At 37.0% G+C, this 26,834-nt stretch overlaps 1 protein-coding gene across 1 annotated transcript in view; it reads left to right on the forward strand.

Moving 5' to 3' along the window:
• Positions 1-8,830: 8,830 nt before the first annotated feature.
• The window catches only part of OstDelta (oligosaccharide transferase delta subunit), a 56,307-nt gene continuing 38,303 nt past the window's right edge, over positions 8,831-26,834 (forward strand). The window contains exons 1-2 of the mRNA XM_089094015.1: positions 8,831-9,092; positions 11,554-11,691. Of these exons, the coding sequence (XP_088950141.1) occupies positions 8,889-9,092; positions 11,554-11,691 (342 nt within the window). The 5' untranslated portion in view covers positions 8,831-8,888. The remainder of the gene's footprint in view (positions 9,093-11,553; positions 11,692-26,834) is intronic.

Below are 26,834 nucleotides of genomic sequence, written 5' to 3' on the forward strand. Positions count from 1 at the left end.
GGATTCAGTGGAATTGCTCATGATCCAAGATCTTTACGGAGGCTGACGATTGTAGGTCCAGAGATTGCTCGGATGGTTCAAGAATTCAACAACGATCTTCCGAAAGAAAACAAGCACCATGAAGCTAGTCTAAGTTTTCAAAAACAGTTCATATCCAATGTTCAAGTCTCTCGTCTCTGTCCTGGCAGAAAGGGGAAATCCATTTCAATCGGAAAGTTCGTTTCTGATTTCTTTACAAAGCCATTGGATTGTTGACAACAACTTTCACTGCTGCTTGATGGTAACATTTCTGCAATGACCAATGCACAGAATTTGTCAAAGAAAGACATGTCGAAAGGTCCAAGTCAATGGATGATCCAATCAAGCAAAATCAGTTGTCAGTATTCAACGGCCTGCAAAGAAAGCTTTGAAAGCTGGTTTTTATATAAGGCTGATGAAGTCTGACTTTGCGCTATTTGCCAGGCTTTACATCGGGTGTGAGGCTCATAGAGCTGATCTTGACGAGTTCTTCCGGCACGAAAATCACCCCTTTCTTCCGTCACTTTCAGATTTAGGAAGTCTGTGCTTTGGTTCCAAATCTGACATATTGGCCTGTATTACGGATTACCTAGAATGTTCCGAGTTCATTCGACCATGTCCAGAAGAAAAGATAGTAGAAGGCACCGTTTTAGTACATATGATTGTACCATGTAATGCAAAAACCTTCGGCCAGTACGCTGGTTTAGAGCTCTATCCCTAAATCTTAGGACTCTTTGACGATGGTACTGTGAAAGTAGACCTGATATATGACGTCTACATTCCGAATAGCCTTAAGAACTGTTCTAGAGAAAAAAGTGAATCTATTTCATATGCATCCAAGGTCGAAGGTGGGACACACATTCCCAAAGGCAGCTGGCAGAACTTCCTTCCGAACTCAAACAGCAAAAAATGCTCTTCATCTTTTTAGGTCATGTCGTTTCCGCAGAGATCAGAGACAAACAGGTCATGACCACAATCGGTGATCAAATTTGCTCTTCGAAGGAACTTTCGAGAAGATTAGAACTCAGCCCTTACAACCATGAAGAAGAAGACACGCGTATTATCCTCCACGCGTCAGTTGTCCTGCTGTCCTGCTAAAATACCGTTTGTCCTGCTAATCAAGCACTCACAGCGGCCCACTAAGGAAAAACGCATTTTCCTTGATATTTATTACGCAGAGATCGCTTTACAATGTGCAGAATATTGTCCTGTTCCATTGAAGTGTCGCCATCTAGGAACAGTTCCCAAGTGGTGTGAAAATCAAAGTCTCTCCCAATCTGGTGATTCAGTAAAGTTTTGGCTACATCTATGGATTGAATGCGACCGGCCACAATCCGGTCCTGTTAATTCCATCCGCATCACAACAAAGGAAAAGTTGGCCAAGGAGCTTTAAAACTACCACAAGAAAATAACAGAACTGTCAGCACAAAAACTCACAAATAACCCTCATTTCCTTTGGTCGACACTCCGTCCAAATATCCCTAAAACCTCCCTTTCTGTTGCTGATGTTCCTCTATCTGAGTGGTATTCTTTCTATGAGGCCAAATTCTCTCCACCAGACCCCCAACTTGAACACAAATATGCTGAAGAGCTTGATCAATTTTTGTATGCATTCTATTACTCTGATTTACTGTGTCTTTAATGTCTGCGGCTGATGCTATTATGAGCCTTTAGCCATAGATGTCACAATGCACAGATGGACTTCACGCTTTACGTATCAAAAATGGTGGTCCTTTGCTTTTAGAACATCTGACGTTACTGCTGTCGATGGTTTTTACACAAGGCATGGTTTCATCAACATTCTGCGTGGGAGATCTCTCTCCTATTCCAAAAATGAGAAAAACCTCAAATCAATGCTCATCTTTCAGGCCTGTAACTGTTTCAAAAGTTTTTGCAAGTTTTATGAACTACTGTTTATAAAAGAGCTCGAAGAAAAGTTTTACACACCTCCACATCAATTTGGCTTTCAACGTGGTTTTTAATATGCAAACGCCCTTACAGTCATTGCTAATGCTCTTTTTGATGCTTCTTGTACAGGTAGTTCACTCGCCTTGGCAAATCATGATGTTTGCCACGCCTTTGATTCCCTGATCCATCCCCTTATGCTTTTAAGGGCTGTTAATAGAAGGAGAAATCTGGCTATCATTAGACCTTAAAGGGATATGTATGCTTAAGTGCGTGTCGGTCTTAAAGTCCCTGATAAGCAAAATGAAATGGCAAGGCCACTGGATAGCATTATACCAGTTAAAAGAGGAGCCAGGTAAGGTGCAATTTCCTCACCTTGTTATTTCAATAATTATGTCCTCGAAGCTCAAGACCAGTGTCAGATGTCTTGCTTTCTCTCTGGCCTCAATATCTCCTTAGTCACTTATGCTTAATACATTTTTAACATTAGCCATACTTTGGACGAAATTTCTGAAACTTGCCAAAACCTGCAAGCAGAATATTTAAAGTATGGTCTTAAATTTAATGCTGCAAAGTCCGACATAGTGGTTTTTAACTGGAAAGGCTCACTTACTCAGGAACTTGGTATTTGGAAATTCAAAGATCTGCCCGTCTGACCCAATTGTTTGACCTCTGGTACTTGGGAATTCAAAGATCTGCCTGTCTGACCAAATCGTTTATTTTAGTATTCTCATTAGAAATAACATTTCTCATACTCGTGATCTCTTGACAGAAGTCATCAAATGCCATACATCAGCTTCCTATGCTTCCATAGCCTCTGCTAAGCTTCATTTCAATCGCCGTTATCTCGCAATGCTGTACAACCCTGTTGCTCTCCCAAACGTCCTCTACAATGAACTCTTCAGGAAGATTCTTACAAATGTTGAAAAATTGAAAATCCGCTCCACTTTTTCTGTTTTGCAAAATACCTACTAAGATATCCAACTTGGACACACAATTCCAAACTCATCAACGATCTTCACATAGCAGATCCTACTATAGCTGTTGCTAAACTTATGGAGAAATGCAACCCCAAGATTTTAAGACATGCTCGGAGCCAAATTCTACAACCATAGTTACTTTTTCATAGTTGTATAGGGATATTTTGCTTTTGTACTTCTTTGTAGTGTTCTGTCATTTTCTTTTTGTACAAAGACGGCTTTTCAATAAATAATAATAATAAGCAACTTTATAAGAAATTTAAAATAAATTTTCTTGTGAAATATTATCGCATTTAATCAGCAGTTGTACCGAACCAATCCTGCTCAATTCATCTTCAGGGCTATACTGTGGTGTTTCTCCTCCCCATAGTATAGTGCAGAGGGTTTGATATCATTCTATTATCCCTTCTTGTTTTAATTTTGTTTTTGTTTAAAGCTTTTTCCAATAGGCAATGATTAGAAGTCCTCCAAAAAAAAGTTCCCCCAGATCCCACCTCAAATGCCAGTGAAAGTGATACCCATCTTGACTGGTCAAGCACACTATCTCAAATTTCAAATGATAGCTCCAATTCTGAGAATAGGACAATGATAACTGTAGGGGCTAATGTAACCATAAATGATGATAATGGGTTTCAAGAGGTTCTCTCTAGAAGCTTTAAAAAAAGAAAAAACATATTCAAAACCAAAAGAATGTCCCCTGCCCCTACTGAAGATCCTCCCTCCCAGAACTTAGAAAATTACCTAAAAATTATTCCTAACATTCCTTTTGAAATAAAAAAGATTACTGAAATAAGAGTTGCAATTTTTAAGTTGCTAAAATCAATGTTCTCTCTTAATATTAACCGTGATGGATCTCTGCTTATAGCAGTCGAAGATCAGAAATCAGCAGACACAATAATTAACCTAAATCCCTTCTGAATACCCCAATTATTGCATCTAATTGGAACCCAAAACAATCACCAACAAAAATAGTAGTTTATAATGTTCCCCCAGAGATATCCATTCAGGAGTTAAAAGAAGGGCTCTCAGATAGGGCTGGCAACATAATCCCAGTTAATGATGATACCCAACTTGGAAAATCAAACTCTAATGGTGTAAAAACTAGTAGACCCGTCTTATTCACACTGAAGGAAAAAATCAGTATCCCAGAAAAGTTCTTCCTATTTAAGAAAATCATACCACACAAGGAATACATACTTAAGCTTATCCAGTATCAGAAGTGTCACAAACTGGGACACACAACGAACAAATGCAATGAAATTCTCCTATAGTGTAGTAATTGTAAAGCATACCATCCTAAAGAGTTGACAACTTGCAACAACACTCAGCCTACATGTATAAATTGCAAAGGCCCACATGAATCTACAAATAAATCACTATGCCCTGCATATAAGAAAAGAGCTCTAACACTCTACCCCTTTGCAGCAATGGAAGCAAATGCTGCCCAACAATACCAAGTAAAGCCCGTGATGAAACCACCTAAAACCCCCAATGCATCAAGTACCACATATTAAACACCATCTTCTAAGCCCCCTATCTCACATCCCTATCAGAAGTAATCACCAAGTCAACGAGCCTCCTTGTCCGGTGAGATGAGGTCAGCCTGCCCCCCCCCCTCCCAAGAAGAAACAAACCAGTAACACGACCAGGAATTAATCCCTTAACCGACAAACAGGATGCACAACCAAAAAAGCAATCCCCAAATATATGCTTATTCATTCTAAACTGTAATGCAGTTCAGGCCATGAACATAGATCAACTACAGAAAACAAAAATCATTGCAGAATTGGCAAAAATCTACATCCCTGATGATATGCTCATTCAAGCAAAAAAAGATCTTGCTTTACTATTAACAAAGCTGAATATTGATACACAGTCATATGGAAAATAAATCAACAACACAACACATATCAATACTCCAGTGGAACATAAGATCACTCACAGAAAATAAGCTAAATGAACTAATATCTTTTATGAATAATAATTCCATTAATATTGATTGCCTCCAGGAAACTCATTTAACCCAAAATCGCCAAATTAAGTCTCTGGGATATACTATCCTGAGAAAGGATAGATCATCAGAGAGAAAAGGAGGTGGAGTAGCTCTATTAGTTAAAAATAATATAAAATTCTGTGGCATCCATTTTCCAGATTTTGCTAATGATGTTGATGCAATTGATACCAGTGTTTGGCTGAATAATATAAAAACCTACATAATAAGCTTTTATAACCCTAATGGCCAAACTACAGATGCCATGGATTTCTTTAATTATATAAATAATTCTAATATGTAAAAAAATATGATTATTTGTGGAGACTTCAATGCCCACAGCCTTTTGTGGGGGAATAAACCAGCAAATAAAGCTGTTAAATTGATTGAGTATATGATTTCAAATAATAATGAATTAGCTGTTGCTACCCCTCCAAATTTGAATACTTATTTCAACCCCAAAAGTGGCAGATTCTCCACAATTGACCTAAAAATTGTGTCATTAAATATTTTGAATAAAATTTATATAAATAACATAGATAGTCTATGTACTGACCAGTTTGCTATAGTGTGTTCCCTAAATGAACCTGCTGAAACTCTACCACATACCTCCAAATATATCAACACTAAAGCAAATTGGTCTATGTTCCAAAATAAGCTAAATGGTGAAATCACAAGTTTCACCCAAAATTCATACATTTCAAACCCAACAGTTGACACACATGCTGAAGTATTGACATCTTTACTAATAAATACAGCTAATCATGCTATCCCCAGGACAACACCCAAGAAAACCTTCCCTAAACACATTCCTAAAGCCTGGTGGACAAATGAGTGGCAAAATAAATATAAAATAAAAGAGGCAGGTAGGACAGATTTCATAAAAAAAATATCACCTACTACATATTTAAAAAAATTACAAGCAGAATCTAATATAAAAAGGACTATGATAGATGTTAAGTATAATTACTGGAATAATTTTACAAATAATCTCTCCAGAGAAACACATGAGCCAATTATACATAAAGTCATAAGCCACATCTGTGGGAAAAAGATTTCCCCCAACCCACTCCTGTATGAGCTTATACATAATAATACCCATTATGACAATGATAATGAAAAAGCTAAGCTATTTGCAACTCTTTTTGTTAATAAGCTAACATCAAATAATCGAAGCAAAATATCCAAATTTCTATGAGCCCAAGTTACCAACCACGCCCAGGATCCGAGTATATAAGTAGTCCATTTTCAATCCAGGAAATGAATAATGCAATACATCATATTAGGATCAGAACTAGCGGCAGCTATGGCAATATACACCCTACATGGATAAAAAATCTCACCCCTTCATGCAAACAAGATCTGCTAAATTGTTATAATCAAGCTTGGGCATCTTCTATGTTCCCCAATATATGGAAGTGTTCGTCCCTCCTACCAATCCTAAAGAAAAATAAACCCAAAGAGCACCCTGAGTCCTATAGGCCCATAATGATTACTCCTGGGATGGGGAAAATAATGGGAAAAATGATCTATCACAGACTCCTTTGGTTTGTTGGAAAAAAACAATATGATCCCTCACACTCAAACTGGATTCAGGAAACACCACTCCTCAACAGATGCTTTCATTTTGCTAACAAATGCAATAAATGAATCATTCTCAAAAAATAATGTCCCAGTTGCAGCTTTCCTAGATTTTGAAGGGGCATATGACAATGTGAACCACCAAATCCTTTTAAATAAACTTGAAAACCTTGGACTAACCCCCAAGCTAGTATCTTTTATAAAATCCTTCATAGAAGAGCCAAGTTTCATTGTTTGTGTTGGTTCAGCCTCTTCACCCCAAAAGACAACAACCAAAGGCCTACCTCACGGAGCAGTCCTCAGTTGCCTCCTGTTTGCCCTATATCTCTGGGACATGAACCTACCCCACACGAATCTACAATATGCTGACGATCTGGTGCTATGGTCATCTGGCAACACCTTTGAGATAGCACAGTCAAATCTGCAAAAGTCACTTTTCCAATATGAAAATTCTCTCAACATTCAGATTTACCCATTGCACCTACCAAGTCAAAAATAATCCAGTTTCACCTGAAGCGAAACCATGTTAATGCAAAACTAATTCTAAATAAAACAAATATTCCAGAATATAATCATATTAACTACTTAAGTCTAATGCTTGACCAAAAAATTAATTTCCACCACCACATTTCAAACACAATAAAAAAATGCTATAGACAAACAATTATACTGTAAAGACTTCTTTCCAGATTGTGGGGATGTAAGAAGAAAATCTTACTCCAGTTTTACAAATCACATATATGACCCCATATTGACTATGGGCTCATCGTATATGGTGCATGTGCAAAGACCCAGATGAAAAAAATTTAAACAACACAAAATGATATAATACGACTCATATTTGGTCTTAGGAAACCCAGAAGCACCAAGTTTCTGCTTATGGAGAGTGGATTAACAGCAATAAGGGAGAGACGTAGCTTTCTCTTGACAATACATCTTACAAAAATTGAATCAAATAGCTCACACACCCTACATAATTGGTTAAGAAATCCAGTCATATATTGAGGCATTGCAGATGAGTATGTCAACCTTCAGAAGAAATTCCCCGTGCCAGCAAAGTCTATTTCAACAACTTTCCCGCAATCCTCTCCATTAAATTGGTCAAGTCCAATAATAAATACTAGTTTCTCAAAGTGTAATAAAGATTTAACCCCCATTGCTTTTGTCCAGAAAAAAATAGCTTAAATGTAAACAGATACCAATAAAAACCATATCCAAACGTTTGTCCACTGGTACAAAATTAATGAGGAGGTTGCAACGAGCGCTTTTCTTCCTCACCTAAATGTTGAAATGGAAGAGAGACTATATAATAATGTATATGTAATGTTTTCTGAGGTAAAAATTATAATCATGGCATTAGAACAAATTAAGGAAAACCAACCTTTGATTGCAAATTCAAATAATATTATTGTATATTCCGACTCTTTATCCAGCCTTGAGTTGCTGGCCTCAGCTCCTCAGTATAAGTTGGACATTGACACTTATCATTGTCTCAGTATTATAGATAATCTTGCTTCAAGTGCCATAGAAACTTATTTTCAGTATATTCTTAGCCGTTCTGGCATAAGTGGTAATCATCAGGTTGATGAAATAGCAAAAAATGCTATAAATATTGGCCAGCCAAGTGGGAGACCAATCCCGATTAGAGATATTTACCGATGGAGGCTTTCAGATATTAATCTTAATAAGATTAATCCTATCCTTTCCCCCTTTCCAAATAAGTATCTTTCTAAAATTTATCATAGAATTCGTTCCGGAACAAATGGACTGAATTTTCTTGCATTCTCGTATAAGTTTTCTAATTCAAGTGGTTCAATTCCCCTGTCCCCTCTTTGTAGGCATTGTAATGTGAATAATGAAACAATTGACCATTGCCTATTTGAATGTAATATGCTGACGTCCGCACAACATACCTTGCTTTGCAAACTGTTAAAACGCTTCAAACACCACAAAATCTCACTATCAGCCAAGAGCCTAGCCAACTATACCTGCACACAGAGCATAGAAATCGACATCTATCAACTCATAATTGAACTCCTAGAGTCGAAAGATCTCTGAAAATATCTAATAAACATGAGGCAATCAAGCCAGTAGCTCTGTAGCCCACAGAGTGAAGCAAAAGGGCTAAATAGTATCACTGAAAAGCCCGCCTACTGTTAAATAGAAAAAAATAATAATAATTTACTGAAGCAGATAGCGTTTACGTACAACTGAGTTCTTTTCATACGAAAATATAAACTACAATTATAACTTATTTATGAACCAATTTAAATCTATAATCTTTATTTGAAAATAGTAATTTTCACTGTCAAAATTTTATTAAAATGTTATGTTTTACTACTTATTTATCACCTTGATTTAAATTAGTAAAAGGTTAAAATCGGCGTTTCCACCTCAGGTCCTTCATTTCAAAAATGAAGAATTTTGATTTTGTGAAAACTTTCTGGGCTTTACTCTTGTGTTTAAGGGCTGTGAGCTCGATTTCTGCAACAAGCTATATCCATGAGAACGATATTAGTCGAATGAAAAATCTTCTCATCAGTTACATCCCTTGTAAAGATCTTAGTACACTCTATGGAGTATCTTCAGCTCTTCAAAAGTTGAATATTTCACCAGAAGTAAGGTTCTCTTTCTTTTGTTTAAAATCACATGCACAATTCTATTAGGATATAGGGTTAAGTCCCAGATCAGGGCTATTGAAGAGGGAATTTGTTTCAAAAACATCCTACTTCAGTATTTGCAACTAGGCTATAGACTATTTTACCTGTTGATGTCCCACTGAGGGCTCAAAATGGAATTTGAGGTAGAAACAATTACTGAAATAGGCTATGAAAGATCATATTAGCCAATGAAGTAGGGACATCCACCACATGGCTAATATGGGAGTAAGGTTCATTTATGATGCAAATGGATGTTATATTTAATTTGAGGATGCGATTCTAGGTAGCCTATATATTTGCAAATTAGGGGGATAGGGTATATATTCTGTGAATAAATAGGTTCTAAAAAATTCATGAATTTCTTAGAAAAACTGGAAAAAACAAGGAAAGAAGTGAAGATAAAGGCTCCCTCCCTGCAAAATGTGTTAACTAGGATTATTTGGCAAATTTTTACCAACTCATTATTGACTGGTAAATATCTACCAAATCATATCATTAACTTACGCATAAAGTGAATATACCACTTGATGCCTTTTTTATGCTTATTATGAATGTCATAATCATTTCTATCATAAATGAATTTCAGTCCCCCCCCCCTATATTTGCCACTTCAGGGTAGGCTATAAATTTATACATTTGAGGGGTGGGTGTAAAGTTCAAGCTTACCTTCCATTTACAACAGAAAAAAAATTTGCCTCTATCTCCTCCAATGTAGAAATAGGTACCATGAATTGGCAGATATAGGGGGGGGGGGCTGAAATTCATTTCCAATATAAATGAGAAGTATTTGATCCATTCCTGGGAGGCTCATTCTCCTAGCCCTATTAATTTCTAAGATTGCAAAATGCCCCTAAACTGGGATTTTTGCCAGAAATAGGAAAAAAATATGACAGGAATTTATGAGGTAAAGTTTTAGGATACTAGTAGGTAAGTTTTTAGGTATTTCAACAAATAAATTTTTAGAAATATCCAGGTAATATAGCACTTGGTTTGAAGTAAAAGTGTAAGCATTTTTGGAATATTAAACAAAGCTTTGTTTAAAAAACCAGCAAAGAGAAAAAACTCAGTGAAAAAAAAAAAAAAAACAGCAACAAATGAGACTGCAGCGAGTGGAGAGAAAAGAAATGAAAAATGTAAAACAACGGGGATATTTTGGATATTCTTTGGTTAATAAAGCTTTGTTTACTGCTAGGGATTAAAAAATCAACTCTGTGACAGCTCAAATTCAGACAGTTCCTATCAAATTCAATGCTATTGTTAGTTGATGGCAAAGTTTCTCATTGCAGAACTCTGCACTATTTTAATTGATGGCAAAGTTTAGACAGAAAAAAAAAAATGCAGCCAAAAATTGTTTGTATTTGAGTGGGCTATTAAATGAGGATTTGTATTGTTATAAATAAGTAGCTTCAGAGTATCTTACTTTTGAACAACTTATTTATAAACTAATGGTATATTTTTAACCACTTTTCAATACCTCTACTAGTGTTGGTGACTTTGTTGTGTGTTTACAACATTAAAATACCTTTGGGGTGCCTTTAAGGGCTGAAGATGCCATTAGCCCCTGAAGTGATTATTGAACTATGAAAGAGCATAAAAAAAAGACATCAAGTGACATGTTCACTGTCATCCTAGATAAATTAAATGGTAAACTAGATAATTACTGATAAAAAAGTATTGTATATATTCCTATCATTTTGATCAAGTGTGGTCCATAATTTATGATCTCTGTAAATTAAGAGGAAGCTAAGACAAGTTAACTTCAATCCAGGTTCACAAACATTCAAACAACCAAATGTAAAATGTAATGAAGAGAAGATCCTGTCTTAAGTAACTCAGGAAAATATATAATTAGGTTCTAAACAAAGGGAGAAAGATACAATATATAGATGACTGTCAATATATACTATTGTTTTGTGTTAGATATCACTTAGTCATGTTGAGTCAAATACTAGCAACAAAGCTTATGCAGCTTTCAACCCAATCTAACATGATCACAATAAGTATGAAATAAAACTTGCTAGAGAGAAAAGAGTTCAAATGACAATTCTTGTCTAAGGACATGAAAGAGATCTTAAAAATGTAGAATTTAAACCTAGACAGATATGTAAAAGATCTTTAAAGGTAAGAGATTTATTGCTCTGCAGTGCTTCCAATATATTATTAGAGTATACAACAAAGAGTCAAGGGGACTGCTGAGAGCAAGACATTGAACTCTTAAAAAAAATTCTTTGGAAATTTGGGGAGGGACAGGCAAAATGCCCCTCCCCCCCCCCCCCGCCCCATCTAAATATGTAAATATGTTCTTGTTATCCTGTTGGAAAGGAAAAGAGCCCTTATACAGTGCATGTATTGACAGCATCATATTCTACAAGAATTGAGTAGTTGTTAATTATCAACCTAATTTGTTTGCCTTTTCTAGGCTTACCTAGAGCAATCCTGTAATCTGCTGAAATTTGAAGCACAGAATAATGTTAAACCAGAAGATATCTTTTATATTGCCAAGTCTGCTGCTATTCTACCAAAATGTGGAGTTGCAGCTGACAATCGAATTGAAGAGGTAGGTAATATATACATTAAAAAATTTATCGTATACTTTTATCAAGTAGGTCTCAGAATTAGTCCCTAAAGTCCATTTTTTAGTCATAAGTCACTTTTTATGCATGAAACCCCTAACTCCCCCAGAAGTCCCTAAAATTCTCTAATTGGAAGCATTGTATATTTGAAAACTGAAGCATGATATATTTGAAAGACCCACTTTAGTTAATATAGCTTCTACAGATATCCAGTTGTCCTGGTCTCTTGGTTATGCTGTTGCAGTTCAGAAAGAAGCAACAAAACAGTGGGAACTTTGTCTATTGTAAAAGTGCCTATTAACTGTTTTAAACATTGGCAGCTAATAACTTCACAGAATTAGTCTGTATGGTGTTTGGGATAAATGGTTCACATTGTCATACCATTCATGGATAGAGAGTAACATTGGTCTATTGGGAGGGTGGGATGGATTGGTCATATGGTAACGTTCAAGGATAGATAATTTCCTGTGGCTTCATAAAATGAACCATACCAGTATGAATTTGTTTCAATTGATTTGTATTTCAATTGTACAAATTATATATTCTTTCCTTCTTCTTGTTAGTTAATAAACTAATAGCAGGTTGAGTGATAAGAGGAGAGTACCATGAATGGAATATTCAGATGGCAAAAATCTTGTACTCAGTGTTTCTTCTGCTTTGTTTAAACATATTTGTGTTTCTAGTCTTGCAAGTTAATTTAGGAAAGACAATGGGCAACTGCAATTTTGTTGCTCATGGCTAACTAAAGGAGACATGAGTGACAGAAAGATAAACAAATGGTGCAGGATTGGTGATGATGAGTTTTCTTTTTACTGCAAAATATGCAGGAAAAACCTTAGCTGTCGCCAAAGCTTTTATGCCTTGAATCAGCATACTTTGTTGGATGAGCACAAGAAACAGGTTGCAATCCCTCTGAATATGTTACAGTTACAATTCTGTGGATCTGCTAGGCAACAGTCCGAATCAAAGAGCCATCAGCTATCAATTGAAGTAAAACTCTTCAAGATGTTTTGTGAAAAAGATGCTGCATACAAAGCATAAATCATCTGGGTACTCCAATCCTTGCAAGCTTTGATGATCCTCTGTGTGACAGAATCATTGAGGTCTTTGAAGCCTTGTTTCCTGGTAAGCTACTGCCTGGGATGTTGATGAGTGTGAATAAAGGTATGTACTTAATAACTGATGCACTTCACCCAGACTGTAAACAGAATTTTATGAGGTACATGGGTAAAGCTCACTTAGTTCTCGAATATAATGAAAGTACAAATAGTGAAGGAAAAAAAGAGCTACAGGTTGTTGAGGTCAAGCTGTGAGCTGCCGTCTGATGACATCTCATAGGACAAGCAACTGGTTAGGACATTGTAAAAAAAGATGATGTCATGCATTAAGAACAAGAATGGACCTCTTGAAATACTAATAATGATAGGCAGCGGTGGGCCTAATGTCAATAAGTATGGTTGCAAGTGAGTGCATTGAAGAAGAAAAAATCTTCAAAATTCCGGGAAGGGGCTCCAGGAGTTTGGAGAGGAGTCATCCAACTTTATTGTCATCTTGAGGCATTTTTTCCTTGACTGGCCTCCAAGATGTGCGAATTTTCGAGAATGTCAGAAAAGGAAAGGTGTCCCATTCAATCAGGGGCGTCCCGAGGGGGGTTGTGGAGCCCCCCTCCAACTTTCTTGGTATTTGGTGAAATTTTCACCTAAGGCGAAAATATCGGAAGAAATTTTGCCAAATCGGCTGATATTTAGCAAAATTCTTGACTTCTGCAGAAAATTCGGCATAAATCAGGTCGCGATTCGGTAAAATTAACGAAGATCGCCCCCCCCCCTAATCAAATGAGCGTCATGGAGCCCCTGCATACAATAGTTTCATTCAGCATCTCTCAACAAGGTGACTGATTTTGGGTCCTTAAGTTTGGTGAGCAGTTGATCAGTGGCTGGCACTCTTTAAGTATTTTTTGCATTATGTGCCATTGAAGAAACATTTTAAGAATGTTGGGTTGTCAACAAAGTACCTCAAGATTGTAACATTCATCGTCGGAGATTTTTACGAAATTCACGGCAGCATTTCAGAAGAACGAAACTCTTGTGCACATTCTTCATGTTGATCTGAAAAACTTACTTCTCACGGTTTTGGCAAGACTTCTGAAACCTGACTTTCTCATTTCTGCGGATGAAATTTCAACCAGTTTGCTTGAGAACATGGACAACTATTTGCAAGACACTATTGTTGGTGAGCAGGTTGAACTTGTATTAGATACTAAAGAACTCCCCTTGGCAGAAAGACAAAGGTTCCATCAAAGGACACAAAGTCATTTCAATGCAGCTGCCAAATACTTGATCAAGAAGTGCCCCATCTCTTCCAATAGCCATCTTGAAGCGCTTAGGTGCCTGACTTGACTTGAATACTTGACTTAAGGCTTCTGCTGAGGGTTTGGCGTAGAGAACGATGAGACCAGGTGCCTCCAGGTGGACCTATCGCTTGCCAGGCTCGCAGCTTCTTCCACTGGGACGTGGGCTTGGGCGAAGAATTCATCGGCTTTGTCTTTCCACCTAGTGGGGGGACGTCCTCTGGGTCGCTTCCATCCGTGTAGGGTTGGGTCAAAGTCGAATGCGACCCGTGCCGGGGCGTCGTGTGACATGCGAAGGAGGTGGCCGTACCACCAAACAGTACACTGGGCGAGCTGCGTCGAGAAAGGATTTTGTACCGTACGTGACAGGAAGAATCCCTCCATTCTTCGGAGATGTTTCGTCTGTGCGGCATCGACGGTGCTGAAGATAGATTTTGCAGCTGGCCACATCTCCGCTCCATACAGCAGCACGGTGCTGACTGACGCATTGTAAATGTGCATTTTGGCAAAGCGGCTTATGTTTGGCTTTTGCCAGGTGCCTGGATCAAAGCTGTGTGTAATTGACAAATTGAACAAATGTGGAGGCAAACCCAAAAAGTTTTCTATTCCCAAAGAGTTAATGACTTTGACAAGGTTGGCTTGGTCAAAATATCACACTAAGACAATGTGGAGAGCAAGGCAAAAGAACAAGCTTCTGAACAACAAAGCATCCTAGACCAAAAGAAAGAAAGGGAGCTAAACCTTGTTGCCATCTTTAGGAAGAATAACAGCTAGATAGACTTGAGGAATTATTGCCATGAAAGGGGGGCCTCTGAAAAACAAAAACGAGCAATTGTTGATGCCATCTTGAAAAAGGCCACCTATTGGTTACACAGTGTTGGCCTCAAAGGATTGATATGTTTAGGAAAGTTTCACTCCAGTGAGAGGTTCTTGCAATGCCAGAATTAGAATCCCCAAAGAATCAGCCAGCTTAAATCTTCAGAAATTATATCAGCTATCATATATTCCTTATTATATGGTAGGTAGCAATTAACCAGAACAATATTCCCTATTCAAAGAGCAAAAAATGTTTGTCTGGATAGTTCTCTGGCGCAATGTATATTTTTGTGTAGTCTTTTTTATGTCACTATATTTGTAACAACCAAACTAAATGAGCCGTTAAACCTTTTTTTAACCATTCACTACTGTTTGTGTCCCTGTTATCAACCATCATTGTTTGTCCAGTCTTTTTGGTTTTTATTAAAATCATTCTTAACATATTTTTCTGCAGAGTAGACCTTTTTTAGATTAATTAAAAAAACTTTTTCAACAAAATAAGTTTTTTAAAAAAGTAAAGAAATTCATTGAACCAAAATAAATAAAAATAGAATCAAATAATCTACCAAGAATACAACTACCACAAATCAGTATCAATAAATAAATGAAACCCAAAACAAACAGAAATTAATGTAAATAAGAGTCAAACTCAAGACGAGCAGAAATTAATATAAGTAGGGTTCTCAACCCCAAGTTCTCTAAAAGCCATAATATAATTTGTACTTTACTGAAAAAAATTCAAGTGAATTTACTGAAAAAAATCTGCTTTGTCAGTTTAATATACATAAGCTGATGATTATTCCTTAAAATTTTAATTGATTTTGATTTCTTAAAGTTAGAAAAGTGAAAACATTTAAAAGATTTTTTTCAGTAGAGTACAAATTATATTCTGACTCTTTAAAAGCTGGGGGTTTAGAACCCCACTCATATTAATTTCTGCTCGTTTTGAGTTTTCTATAAAAACCTTTTACGCCCCCAGGGCAGAACTTACAACCTTTGCCTTGGAGAGTGTGAGGGGGGGGGGCTTGTCATACTTAAAGATATAATTTCCAGTACTTTTAACTACGTTGAACAAAACGGCTATCTCAAAAATCTGATTGGATGCAATTCGGGAAATGATGGGCATGAGGAAGGAGTTTGTTGCCCTCAAATCAATTTCGACAATTAAAAAGGTCACTAGCCCTTTGAATTTCCAATCGAATGAGTCCTTTTTCAAGTTTATACGACAAAGCTTTCAATAAAAACCTTATACGCCCCCAGGGCATAACTTACAACCTTAGCCCTGACGGCTCAGGGGGGAATGTTATCACCAAAGACCTAATTTCCAGAACTCAACTACGTTGAACAAAATGGCTATCTGAAAATTTTGATTGGATGTGTTTGGGGAAATGGTGGGCGTGAGAAGGGGGGTAGTTACCCATCAATCACTTTCGACTATTAAAAAGGGCACTAGCCCTCTCAATTTCCAATTGAATGAACCCCTTTTGAAGTTTGTACAAGAACACTATCAATAAAAACCTTATATGCCCCCAGGGCATAACTTATAGCCTTTGCCCTCGGGGCTCTGGGGGGTTTGTCATCCTCAAATACATAATTTCCAGAACTTTCAACTACGTTGAATACAATGACTATCTCTAAACTTTGATTGAATGTGTATGGGGAAATGGTGGGCATGAGGAGGGGGTTAGTTGCTCTCCATTCACTTTCGACTATTAAAAGGGCACTAGCCTTTTCAATTTCCAATCAAATGAGCTCTTTTTGAAATTTCTACGACATCGCTTTCTATAAAAAACCTTATATGCCCCCAGGGCATAGCTGACAACCCTTGCTCTGAGGGCTGTGGGGGGGGGCCTGTCATCCTCAAAGACACAATTTTCAGAACTTTCAACTACGTTGAAAAAAATGGCTATCTCAAAATTTGGATTGTGTGTGTCTGGGGAAATGGTGGGCGTGAGAGAGGGTTAGTTGCCCAATCAGTTTCAACTATTAAAAAGGGCACTAGCCATTTCAATTTCCAATCGAATGAGCCCTTTTTGAAGTTTCTACGATAACGCTTTCTATAAGAACCTTATATGTCCCCAGGGCATAACTTACAACCCTTGCCCTGAGGGGTGTGGGGGGGGGGGGTCACACTTAATGACCTAATTTCCAAAACTTTCAACTACGTTGAACAAAATGGCTATCTCAAAGTTTAGATTGGATGTGTTTGGGGAAGAGGTGGGCGTGAGAAGGGGGTTAGTTCCCTCCAATCACTTTTGACTATTAAAAAGGGGACTAATCCTTTGAATTTCCAATGGAATGAGCCCTTTTTCAAGTTTCTACGACAAAGGTTTCAACAAAAACCTTATATGGCCCCACGTCATAACTTATAACCCTTGCCCTAAAGACTGTGGGGGGAGTTTCCTGCTCAAAGATATAATTTCCAGAACTTCTAACTGTGTTGAACAAAATGGCCGTCTCAGAATTTTGATTGGATGTGTTTGGGGAAATGGTAGGCGTCGAAGGGGTGTTAGTTGCCTTCCAATCACTTTCGATTTTTAAAAAAGGCACTAGCCATTCCAATTTCCAATCGAATGAGCCCTTTTCGAAATTTCTACGACAACTCCTATGACCCTACTTTTATCCAAAATGCGTCAGATTTAAATAGGGTCCAACTAAAATGCAAAAGTGTTTTGATCTTCTTTTTTTTTAGGTCAAAATTTGGGATCCTCTGTTAATCTCGTTTTGAGTTTAAGCTATTATCTTTGATTATAGTAGATATTAGTTGCTAGATGTGTATTTCTGCGTCATTTTAAAAGAGCTTGTCAAAATAAAGGCTAACAAAAACAACAAAACAAAATTGATAATGTTTATCCAATAGTTAAGAATCAAATTTAAAGTTAACATATGTTGTACAATCAGGGTTGCAGCAGTAGCTAGTAACCTAGTGAAAGACGATCACGTTCCATAGTAAAAACTACAATAGCCCATATCATAGGCAGCACAATAGCGCTGCCTAAGTAAAGAACGATGTGGGCACAAAGTTTTTTTTTTGTTTTTTTTTTTGGTTTCTTGGTCTTGGACCAGGGCACTTCGTATGGAAGGAGTTGTCGTAAAAACTTCAAAAGGGGCTCATTCGATTGGAAACTGGAGTGGCTTGTGCCCTTTTTAATGGTCAAAAGTGATTGGAAGGCAACTAACACCCCTTTCACGCCCACCATTTCCCAAAACACATCCAATCAAAATTTTGAGTTAACCATTTTGTTCAGCGTAGTTGATTTGCAGATATAAATTTGGTGTTTGAGGAGAACACTCCCCCACAGCCCTCAGGGCAAGGGTTGTAAGTTATGCCCTGGGACGTATAAGGTTTTTATAGAAAGCGTTGTCGTAGAAACTTCAAAAAAGGCTCGTTCGACTGGAAATTCAAAGGGCTAATGCCCTTTTTAATAGTCGAAAGTGATTTGGGGGTAACTAGCCCCCTCTCTCGCCCGCCTTTTCCCCAAACACATTCGATCAAAATTTTTTGATAGCTATTTTGTTCAACGTAGTTAAAAAGTCCGGAAATTATGTTTTTGAGGATGACACTCCCCCCACAGCCCTAAGGGCAAGGGTTGTAAGTTACGCCCTGGGGTCATATAAGGTTTTTTTATGGAAAGCGTTGTCGTAGAAACTTCAAAAAGGGCTCATTCTATTGGAAATTGAAAGTGCTAGTGCCCTTTTTAATAGTTTAAAATGAATGGAGAGTAAGTACCCCTCCTCTCCCGCCCACCAATTCGCCAAACCCGTCCTCTCAAAGTTTTGATACAAGAATTTTTTTGAACGTTGTTGAACGCTCTAGAAATTAGGTCTTTTAGTATGACAACCCTCCACAGCCCTTAGGGCAAGGGTTGTAAGTTATGCCCTGGGGGCATATGAGGTTTTTATAGAAAGTGTTGCCGTAGAAACTTCAAAAAGGGCTCATTCGATCAGAAATTGAAAGGGCTAGTGCCCTTTTTAATAGTCGAAAGTTATTGGAGGGCAACTAACCCCCCTCTCGCGCCCACCATATCCCCTAACACATCCAATCAAAATTTTGAAATAGCAATTTTGTTCAACGTAGTTGTAAGTTTTGGAAATTAGATCTTTGAGGCTGACAACCCCCCCCCCCCCGCAGCCCTCAGGGCAGGGGTTGTAAGTTATGCTTTGGGGGGGGGGCATATAAGTTTTTTATAGAAAGCGTTGTCGTAGACACTTCAAAAGGGCTCATTCGATTGGAAATTAAAAGGGTTAGTGCCTTTTTAATAGTTGAAAGTGATTGGAGAGCATCTAATGCCCCTCTCACGCCCACCATTTCCCCAAATGCATCCAATCAAAATTTCGAGATAGAAATTTTGTTCAACGTAGTTGAAAGTTCTGGAAATTTAGGTCTTTGAGGATGATAAACCCCTCACAACCGTCATGGCAAGGGTTATAATTTATGCCCTGGGGGCATATAAGGTGTTTATAGAAAGCATTGTCGTAGAAACTCAGAAAGGGCTCATTTGACTGGAAATTGAAATGACTAGTGCCCTTTTTAATAGTAGAAATGATTGGAAGGCTGGATATTTTTATAAAAAAGAGCGATGTGAGTACAATGTATTATTATTATTTTTGTTGTTTTGTTGTTAAGACCAGGGCACTTCGTATCGAAGGAGTTGTCGTAGAAACTTCGAAAAGGGCTCATTTGATTGAAATAGAAAAGGCTAGTGCCCTTTTTAATAGTTGAAAGTGATTGGAGGGCAACTAATCCCCTTCCCACGCCCACCCTCCCATTTGCCCATTATGTTTCAAAACTAAATGTTGCCTTAAGATTAAATCAAAATGCACTGTGTTCATACTAATTCCCAATAAGGCATCTCAGCAGTACCGCAAGAACGACTGAGGGTATTATGTTCAAACTTTCGGGGCTACTTCTGCTCTTAAAGTTTAATTAAATCAAAATAGCGTATGTGTATCCTAGCTATCAAAGAGAGTAAACAGATTTTTTGCGAAGGGTATCAAGTTTTCCATTTCAGGTCAGCTAGAGGAGGTATGAAACTAAATTAAATACTACTATTTGTGACGAAATATTCAAAAAGGTGTATGTTGTTAAAAATTGCTACTAATTTTTCTCCACCATACAAATAGGAAGCAAAATTATAAAGTCTTAAAAAACGAAAAGATGTAAACTATTATTTTCTTTTTCCCTGAAAAGACTATGTCAATATAAAACGAAGAGAAAATAATTAATTAAAAAACTTTTTCCCCCAAAATAAGTTTTTCAAAGAAAAGTAAAGAATTCCATTAAACCAAAAATGAGCAAAAATAAAATCAAATAATCTACCAAGCGTGAAACTACCACAAATCAGAATCGATAAATAAATGAAACCCAAAACGAACAGAAATTACAATAAATAACCGAGTCAAACTCAAAACGAGCAGAAATTAACATGCGTAGGGCTCAAAACCCCTATGCCTTCCCAAGGCCAGAACATAATTTGCACTTTACTGAAAAAAATTCAAATGAATGTGTATTGTCATTTTAATATACATATACCGGTATTTATTAATCAAAATGTTAATATTATTTGACTTATTAAAGTTGTAAAAGTAAAAATATTATATTTCTTTTCATTTATATTGTGTTTTGAAAGCTTTGCTTTGAGCAAAAAGTGTTTTTATTCGCGAAATTTGCTGAAAAGTAACAAATGTAACTTAACATAGCTTGCAGTTAGTAATATCAATAGTTTTCTGAATCTCATAATAATATAAGCTAATGTAGAGACAAGCTATATACTAGCTATAAATATCATACTGCTTAATTTTATATGTACCATTTTATTAAAAGTACTGTATCATATTCAGGAGCGTCCCGAGGCTCATGTCATTAGGGGGGGGGGCCTTCGTAAATTTTACCAAATCGCTACCTGATTTATACCGAATTTTCTGCAGAAATAAAGAATTTTGCTAAATTCCGCCCGATTTTGCAAAATTTCCGCCGCGAATGCCAAAAACATTGGGGGGGGGGGCGTGACCCTCCCCCCTCGGGATGCCCCTGATCATATTTGCACTAATCTGCTAGTGGAGTAGAGTGTTCAAAGTCTGAAGTATGCTGTATATAGCTTACTGCTGTTACTTTATGGATGGAGTTGTACACTCCATTGCTATTGATATTATAAAATAGCACACCCAACTGCGTGCTTGATACTCATTGATCACTATATTACAACATTAAAAAGTGCCATTTGATTTCCCGGGAGAATAATATTGATTGGCAGCCTGGCAATCGCATGCATAATGGAGCTGTGATATTAGTTTTGCCCTAATCTAATCCCCAAAATAAACGGAGAATTGCTGCTGCATTGTAGGATGACTGTTTCAGGCTACTAATCCTCCTCTTTCCAGATTTCCCATCACCTGCTTTAACTGTATGTACACCTTCATAGCTACCAGCCCTTTTTCATTCTTTCAACTGACGAATAAACAGTTTTGAGAGAATTTAGCTATTTGTGCGAGGTTTTGGACAAATATTCACTTTCAGTTGAACAGAAGTTGAGTAAGTAAAAACTTGTCCGCAAGGACGAAGGATGACAAAGACTTAAAAGTAAAAAGAAAATTTTCACATAGCGACATTTAAACTCAATAAGCTTTTAGTTTGAACAAGTTTTAAAAGCAGCAGCGTGAGAAGAGATACATCTTTTCTTGCAGAAGAGAAGAGATACATCACCTGGTCAAAAAAAAAAATTATAAAAACGGAATAAGCTCTTTTTTGTTTTGTAGTTGCTCTTTTTTAGAGTTTTGGTTCCTGTTGGGTGGAGTTACTTACAGTTCATTACTGCGAACTGTTTGATCAATCTTCAAACACAGATATTAGGTAGCACATTAAGAAATAAAGACCAACCGTCTGTAAAAAAAAAAAAAAAAAAAAAAAAAAAAAAAAAAAAAAAAAAAAAAAAAACTCTGAAAAATAATATAAAACTTTACAAGGAAAGAATCTGGAAATAATAACCAAATTTGTACTTTTAGCTATAATATAAAAATTTTTATGAATCATGTTTTGGGGTCGCTTCCGTTTTAATTAACTTTTCCCCGAATTTTAATATAATCTATAGCTTAATTTTGTCTCATTAAGAGGGGAGGGGCTGCAATTTTTACGGTAAGAAGATTATATTTGGGGAAAGTTTTGAATGGCAAACCCAATTCTACTATATTTTTTTAATTCTATTGTTTTTATCTCAGGATTAGCCTTCATAGAGGGTGAATAATTGCTCAAGCATTAAAAGTTGTGAAGTTAGGCCTAGGTATTAAAAAAAATTTCCAATGCCCCGATTTGAGCATAATATCTATTCCGTAAAATTTCATTCATTTACTCAACAACTTTCCTAGACCGTAAAAAGATCCTAGACTGCAATTGAACCACTCAATCAAGCATGGACGCCTGTAAAAATATTGCTGGGGTGATTACACCAGAATAGCAATGGTGAAGGGAGGAGGATAGGGGGAATGTATTTGAAGATAAAAAGGTTATATGCAAAATAAAATTCTCAAGGAGAAGTATTTAATTTTTGCATACCAAATGAAGCAAAATTCAACAAATTTTAAATGTTGAAGATTCCTGGCAAAAAGATCAATTCCTTTAATTGGTAGGCCTACATATGTATTATCCCGTCAACACTCAAGAAGTGAAGTTAGGTTAATCCTAATGAAAAATCCCAAAACATGATAAAATATAATACTTTAGAAACAAATTTGGGCTATATATTTGCACATTTGGGGGGGGGGGTAACCTGAGCCAAACTAACCTACCCCCCCCACCCCTAATTAATGTGCAAATATATAGCCGAAATTATGTAATTCCAATGTAATCTGTCACCCGCCACATGTTTTCCACTGAGCGTAAGCTAATTGTTTCTTATTACAGACAGATGAAACCGTTTTGTTGTCGAGTTTTATACAGTCTAAACTTGAGTGTTGGTGATATAATACATAAGTATCCTTTAATCTATCACACATTCAATTATTATGTATTTGAAATTAATATATTATGCCCAAAACCTAGAGTAAAAGAAAATAATAAACTAAATTTCAGAAAATAAGAGGAAACGGTTTCTTCTTAAAGGGTCCATTTAACTTCAGAGTAAAACGACGTGTTATTTTTTGAAAGATCTTAAAAAAAGGTCACGAGTGGTATGTTCATCTAATTTATAGCTCGATAATGAAAAAAATATCCAAATTTATCACGAAATCCCTCCCGCTCTCTCCATAGGTACCATGGTTTCCCTTTTTCATTTTAAAATAATTTTTCAGTCTAACTCTTATATTTTCAAGCCTTTGAAAATTAAACAGAATAGCAAAAGAAAACAAAATTTAAGACTCAAGGTCAAGCTGTCTAAAATAACCCTCTTTGCATCGATGAAAGAAACGTGGATTTTTGGGGAAACGATTTTTTTTTTCTCTGAAGAAGACAGATCTTTAGGGAAATCCCTCAAAATTCGGGGATAGTGGGTGCACTGATGTTTTCAGACAAAATCTGCCAACAAATTTTACTAGGTCGTGAAAACCGCCAAGTAGTATTGCTACTATGCTACCCCACTTTTTGCACGGTGGAGTACAACTTGTTCTTTGACAGCTTTTCCTTGAGCAAAAATTATTTTTATATGTAAAAATTGCATTTTCAGACAAAATCTGCTTACACATTTTAAAACTGCCAAGTAGCATTTCTACTTTGCTACCCCACTTTTTGCACGGCGAGCTCATAGTTACCGAATTGTTAAAATAAATCAATATATGGAAGAGGATGCAACATACACTGATCTTTTGACGCGATAATATAATACAAATATCATTTGAAATGTTTCCTTGGGTATGGTGCTATATTGGACTGACTTCGCAGCCTTATTCCCCATGGTTCGTCTTTTACTATTCCAGTTTAGCAAAGAACAAACTCCATTTGCAACTAACGTTATCATGTAGTTTTACTATAACGTCATTTATGGATATACTATTATGATGTCATTCATCATCTTGAATGCGAAAATGCTGTTTTTGTCAAAAAATGGATTTTAGTCTTAAAATGATGTTTTGGCCCTTAGATATAGCAATTTACTTTAAAATAGGTTCTTAAAAAGCTTTCCATGATGTTCCACTGATCTGCTAGCAGCGGAGAAATAAAATGAAAAAGAAGACTCATCAATGCTACTCCAGCAAAAAAGCGATTCTCATTGTTGTTCAAGCAAGGGGACTAGGATTTTCCTGAATACGATTTTCGGCCACGGTATGCCATTTTCAATCGCCAGTTTATATCAAGGAGGCACACTTGTGCCTCTATAAAGAGGCGACCCACCACAATGTTAAGCGATTTCAGGTCCTAGAGGTCGCAGAGAGACGGTGGTAATTGCATTTTGTAGCCCAAGCTCAAACTAAGAAACTTGCAAAATTTAATCCTCCTCCGACTTTATCTTCATGGGGTAAACTGGGCCGTAAGTTTCGACCCTCCCACCACAGCCCCCCTTTAACGTTGTCTGATTGGGCTGAAATTTAGAGGTTAAGCTTTCCTAGGGCCCGGGAGCTTATCCTCGAAATTTCAGCTCAATCCGATCACTCCTTCCTGTTTTCAAAAAACCAAATATAGCCACTTAAAATTCATCATTTCTTTTTTTTCTTAGCCACATCTACAGGCCACAGTTGGCAACTGATCCGGGTGAATGAGGACTCATTCGAAGCAGAATTTGACCTGTTAGGGCCTTTTGATATTTTCAGACCGAAAAAATTATCCCCCGAATTTATATTTACGAGAAACCTCGTTTTCCTATATGAACCCGCTATAAGCGGGCTAGCCCGGGAAAATGCGGGCTCGTTTTCCTATAAGAGCCCGCAAGCAATTTCCGGTCCTCGTGGTCGCAGAGAGACAGCGGTAATCGCATTTGTAGCCCAAGCTCAAACTAAGAAACGTGCAAAATTTCACCCCCCTCCGACTTTATCAAGGAGGCACACTTGTGCCTCTATAAAGAGGCGACCCACCACAATGTTAAGCGATTTCAGGTCCTAGAGGCCGCAGAGAGACGGCGGTGATCGCATTTTGTAGCCCAAGCTCAAACTAAGAAACGTGCAAAATTTCATCCTCCTCCGACTTTGTCTTCATGGGGTAAACTGGGCCGGAAGTTTCGACCCTCCCACCACAGCCCCCCTTTGACGTTGTCCGATTGAGCTGAAATTTAGAGGTTAAGCTTTCCTAGAGCCCGGGAGCTTGTCCTCGAAATTTCAGCTCAATCCGATCACTCCTTCCCTGTTTTCACAAAACCAAATATAGCCACTTAAAATTCATTTCTCTTTTTTTTTGTTATCCACGCTTACAGGCCACAGTTGGCAACTGATCTGGGTGAATGAGGACTCATTCGAAGCAGAATTCGACCTGTTAGGGCCTTTTGATATTTTCAGACCGAAAAAATTATCCCTCGAATTTACATTTACGAAAAACCTCGTTTTCCTATAATAGCCCATGTTAATTTTTCCCACCACAGCCCTCCTTTAACTTTGTCTGATCGGGCTGAAATTTAGAGGATAACTTTTCCTGGGGCCTGGGAGCTGATCCTCGAAATTTCAGCTCAATCTGATCACTCCTTCCCTGTTTTCCAAAAACAAAATCTCAAGTTTTACGGGGATTTGCGTGCTTTAAAAAAATAGATTCACTTTACTAAGAAAGAATTATAATCATGTCTCTTTAGTTCAGCGGTCAAGACTCCTGACTGTCAGGTGGAAAACCCGGGTTTGAGTCACAGTCAAAGAAAATTTTTATATACTGAATTAATAGTTTTAAAAAGAAACTCAGTTCCTTTTTTAATTAACTCCCGACACGATCAGCAAACAGTTAGTCAAGCAATAATAAGTAATAAACTGTACAAAAACGTGCAGAAATTATTTGAAAAAAAGAACGTTTTCTAAAGAGTTAAAGAGGCTGAGTTACAAGGTCGAACCTTAAAACGTACAGGGATTAGGAGGCACAGTTGGGGGGCTGCCGCCCCCAAACCCCGCTTTCGCAGCCTTTAAATAAAAAAAAGTTTTTTAAACTGAAAGTAAGGAGCGATATTAAATCTTAGAACGAACAGAAATTATTCCGTATATGAAAGGGGCTGTGCCCTCCTCAACGCCTCGCTCTTTACGCTAAAGTTTGACTTTCTCACAACTCTTTTTTTTAAACAATAAAAACTTTAGCGTAAAGTGCGAGGCGCTGAGGAGGGCACAGCCCCTTTCATATACGGAATAATTTCTGTTCGTTCTAAGATTTAATGTCGCTCCTTACTTTCAGTTTAAAAAACTTTTTTTTTATTTAAAGGCTGCGAAAGCGGGGGTTTGGGGGGAGGCAGCCCCCCAACTGTGCCTCCTAATCCCTGTACGTTTTAAGGTTCGACCTTGTAACTCAGCCTCTTTAACTCTTTAGAAAACGTAGTTTTTTTCAAATAATTCACATAGGGACAAGTTATGCGCATGTTTCAACAAGTGAGGTTTCACTAACCGACGAAATAAAACCTAAATGGAACAAAAATTATTATGAGTGTGGTATTTCCTTCCATTTGCATTTTGCTGAATGCTAAATACACTACATAAATCAAAATTTTGAGATTGGAACTTTTATGCTAAAAGTTCACATAAAACAAAATATTATACTTAAACTATTTTGACCAAAATATTTTCTACAAGTATGAAAAGATGATAGATAAAAAAAAGTAAAAAAAAATAAAAAAAAAATAACAAAATGTTAGACTAGTAATATTTTGTAAATATACTAAAATATCAAACAAAACTTTCCTGGCGGTTTAAACAAACTTTTTTCTTTTTTATTGCATGATTTAAAAAGCGAAATTGCTGAAAGTTTTTTATATTCAGGAAATCTTAAGGACACTAGCTTTTAGCAAAATGTTAAGAGACTGCAAAACCGCTTATATCTGGTTTATGTTCATCTTGGTCTAATTTAATTGGCGTAAATTT

The sequence above is a fragment of the Artemia sp. Qi Xiang Cuo genome, chromosome 9 (genome assembly GCF_049724085.1).
Source record: "Artemia sp. Qi Xiang Cuo chromosome 9, ASM4972408v1, whole genome shotgun sequence".
Taxonomy (NCBI): domain Eukaryota; kingdom Metazoa; phylum Arthropoda; class Branchiopoda; order Anostraca; family Artemiidae; genus Artemia; species Artemia sp. Qi Xiang Cuo.